This window comes from Penaeus vannamei, chromosome 9, assembly GCF_042767895.1.
Source record: "Penaeus vannamei isolate JL-2024 chromosome 9, ASM4276789v1, whole genome shotgun sequence".
NCBI classification, from domain to species: Eukaryota; Metazoa; Arthropoda; class Malacostraca; order Decapoda; family Penaeidae; genus Penaeus; species Penaeus vannamei.
The window spans coordinates 7,574,121-7,576,620 of record NC_091557.1 but is presented as its reverse complement, the minus strand read 5'-3'; the positions used below and the strand labels follow the sequence as shown (position 1 = coordinate 7,576,620).

The following is a 2,500-nucleotide window of genomic DNA, read 5'->3' as shown; positions in this document are numbered from 1 at the left end:
GAGTTGAGTAGGTGGTAAAAAAGTTTTTGAGATGCCAGATGCATTCCTCCCACCTTAATTATTTTCATGCATATTTGTACTTATAGTGGGTACCTATAACACATTATAATTCGCTATATCAAAAGTCATCTAGGATATTATATTCCAAAATACTTTTTACTAGTTGAACAAAAACAATACAGTTAAGCAGCTAGATATCAACTGCAACCACTCCCATTATGTCAGTGATGTCTTTGTGATGTCACTCGCTTCTGATCATGAGACTGTGCGACGCCCTAATTGCCACCAGAAAAGATAGCATAGAGCTCCCTAGCAATTTACTGCTAAATAAACTCCTTGCAGTTTTTCTGGAGAGAGAGAGAGAGAGAGAAAAAAAAATGCTATCATTGCTAGAGCATACCCAGACTGTAGAGTATATTTCTTGCGCGGGAAATGTTACATTTTTTAATGCGCAGAAAGCGTAATTTTTTCTACATTTTCCCGGAAGGATCTGCAGACAGATGATGAAATAAGCATGCAGAAAGGTCAAAAGAATTTTAAGCATGGAAATTATTTAAAAAAGAACTAAGCATGCGCGGAATGTTACCCGAGAACTACATTTGCGCAGACAGACTTTGACCCACTAATTTTTGAGTGGGGAACGCGCAGACCAAACTCTACAGTCTGGGAGCATACAGAATGCTTCAACTTGCATTAGAACAATCCATTTTTAATGTCGTGTTACAGCGTTGTGAGCATGTGTAATAGAACAGAGAAAGAATAACATATTCACAACCATGTTAAGTTGTCATTGTATTAAGCTACTTTAATTCTCATTGTACAGATAAATTCCACTCTACAGGCACATCTCTCTCAGCCGCTGCCACGGCTCTGACACACACCGACTAACACACATCACATTCAAATTCGTCTTTGGACATTGTAAAGCACAATGACATATAGAACCAATGAATCCTAAATGGGTGTGGTGACGTGTTATATGGTCAAAAAGTACTTAATTGGTGTACTATTAGTATGCCCCCCACGACTCACCCCACAACTGCAAAAATGACGAAATAAGTCAGAAAATAGTTTGTCTGGTAGTAAAGAAGGTTCTGGATGACTCTGTTGGCCCATTTGTCTCCATCTTTAAAGTTTGGAATCTGGAATCTTGCAGATTCCATAAGAAAATCGTCCAAAGAACGAAGGGGAGAAACGGACGTGTTTTCAGGCTCGGCCATGTTGAGTCACTGAGCCAATTCTCTAATCCATTCATTGTTATTTCCTTATATACAGTTCTTAATTTATATATTATAAACAGAGAATAATTTATCTTTTTCGCTATCAATGCTGCTGTATAGTTTGTCTCCTCAATTTGAGTTTTAAGTGGAGTTTCATTATTTCAAAGATGTAAAAAAGAAATACGCCCTAAAAACAGCTGAACTCTAGAAAACCTTACGATAAGGGATTGAATCCTACTACTTGGGTAAATGAATCTTTATTCTAATAGTTCACATCTTCCTGCAAATGGTACTTATTATTGCTACTACAGAGCCAAAACATAAACAAAAGAGGGTAACGGTAGAAACAGAAGAAATTGTTAAACCTTTATAAAGGAAAGGAAGACAAGTAATAAAGGAGGAGAGAATACGCAGTAAAAGAAAGTCGGTCGCAGTCAAAGAAGGTTACGAAGAGAATCAAAGGCATTTCTCAAAGAAATCGGTAAAAGAACGATGTCTTGCATTTGCCTTCGCTAGAGGGAGACGCACTAAAGGAAGAATTGAAGAACAGATTAGAAGTGAACAGTTACGGGAGAGCGAATTAAGGTAATAAGCATGTCTTCATTTCGCCTTCATTCCGAGGATTCCGAGTTCAACAATCGAGTGGATGCCCTCTTCAGCTCGCTCGCAACGGCCGCCACAGAGCATGAACCTCGTGTGGCCAAACGACCCCACGAGGAGGACGATAATGACAGCGGAGACTCGAACAGGAGGGATGGGGAGACCAGAAGACCCTTTGGCAAGAATCTGCACCAGCGTGATAAGGAGTCGTCCTCCAGCGAAGGTGAATTCCAAAGGCCTTGTGATGGTGGATCGTCCAGGGATGGGGAGTTTAGAAGACCCTACAGTAGGCCTCCGACTTGGCGAGGGAGAGGGAGAGGGCCTCTTAACAGCACGCCAGATTATGTGAAGAACCCCCAGAAGTGGACAAGATACAGCATGAAGGATACAAAGGTACTGAGTGACCGAGAAAATAAAGCAGAAGGTTTGCGGCTATTTGACAAACTGAGGACAAGAAGGATGGAAGGCGAAGCAGGAGAGGATGAAGGGGATTACCAGCAAAAAGAAATAGAGAAGATTGTGTTCAAGAAGCCTGTTAAGGTTGAAGATGAAGTAGGCATAAATGAGAAGGAGGAGTCCGACATGTCTGCTGATGCCTTGTTTGGGGGACCAAAGAAAGTGAAGATGCCTGAGTATGTTGTTGGCCAAACCAAACAGAAAAATAAGCATAAAAAGAGAGC

The 2,500-nt window shown here is 40.8% G+C and overlaps 2 protein-coding genes across 2 annotated transcripts in view; one reads left to right on the top strand and one right to left on the bottom strand.

Annotated features, from left to right (window-relative positions):
• The window catches only part of Jwa (PRA1 family protein Jwa), a 16,000-nt gene extending 14,755 nt beyond the window's left edge, over positions 1-1,245 (bottom strand). The window contains exon 1 of the mRNA XM_027372578.2: positions 1,033-1,245. Coding sequence (XP_027228379.1) covers positions 1,033-1,220 — 188 coding nt within the window. The 5' untranslated portion in view covers positions 1,221-1,245. The remainder of the gene's footprint in view (positions 1-1,032) is intronic.
• Positions 1,246-1,512: 267 nt separating this feature from the next.
• Positions 1,513-2,500, top strand: part of LOC113820262 (U5 small nuclear ribonucleoprotein TSSC4) — a 1,722-nt gene continuing 734 nt past the window's right edge. The window contains exon 1 of the mRNA XM_027372579.2: positions 1,513-2,500. This exon is cut by the window's right edge and continues 734 nt beyond it. Coding sequence (XP_027228380.2) covers positions 1,815-2,500 — 686 coding nt within the window. The 5' untranslated portion in view covers positions 1,513-1,814.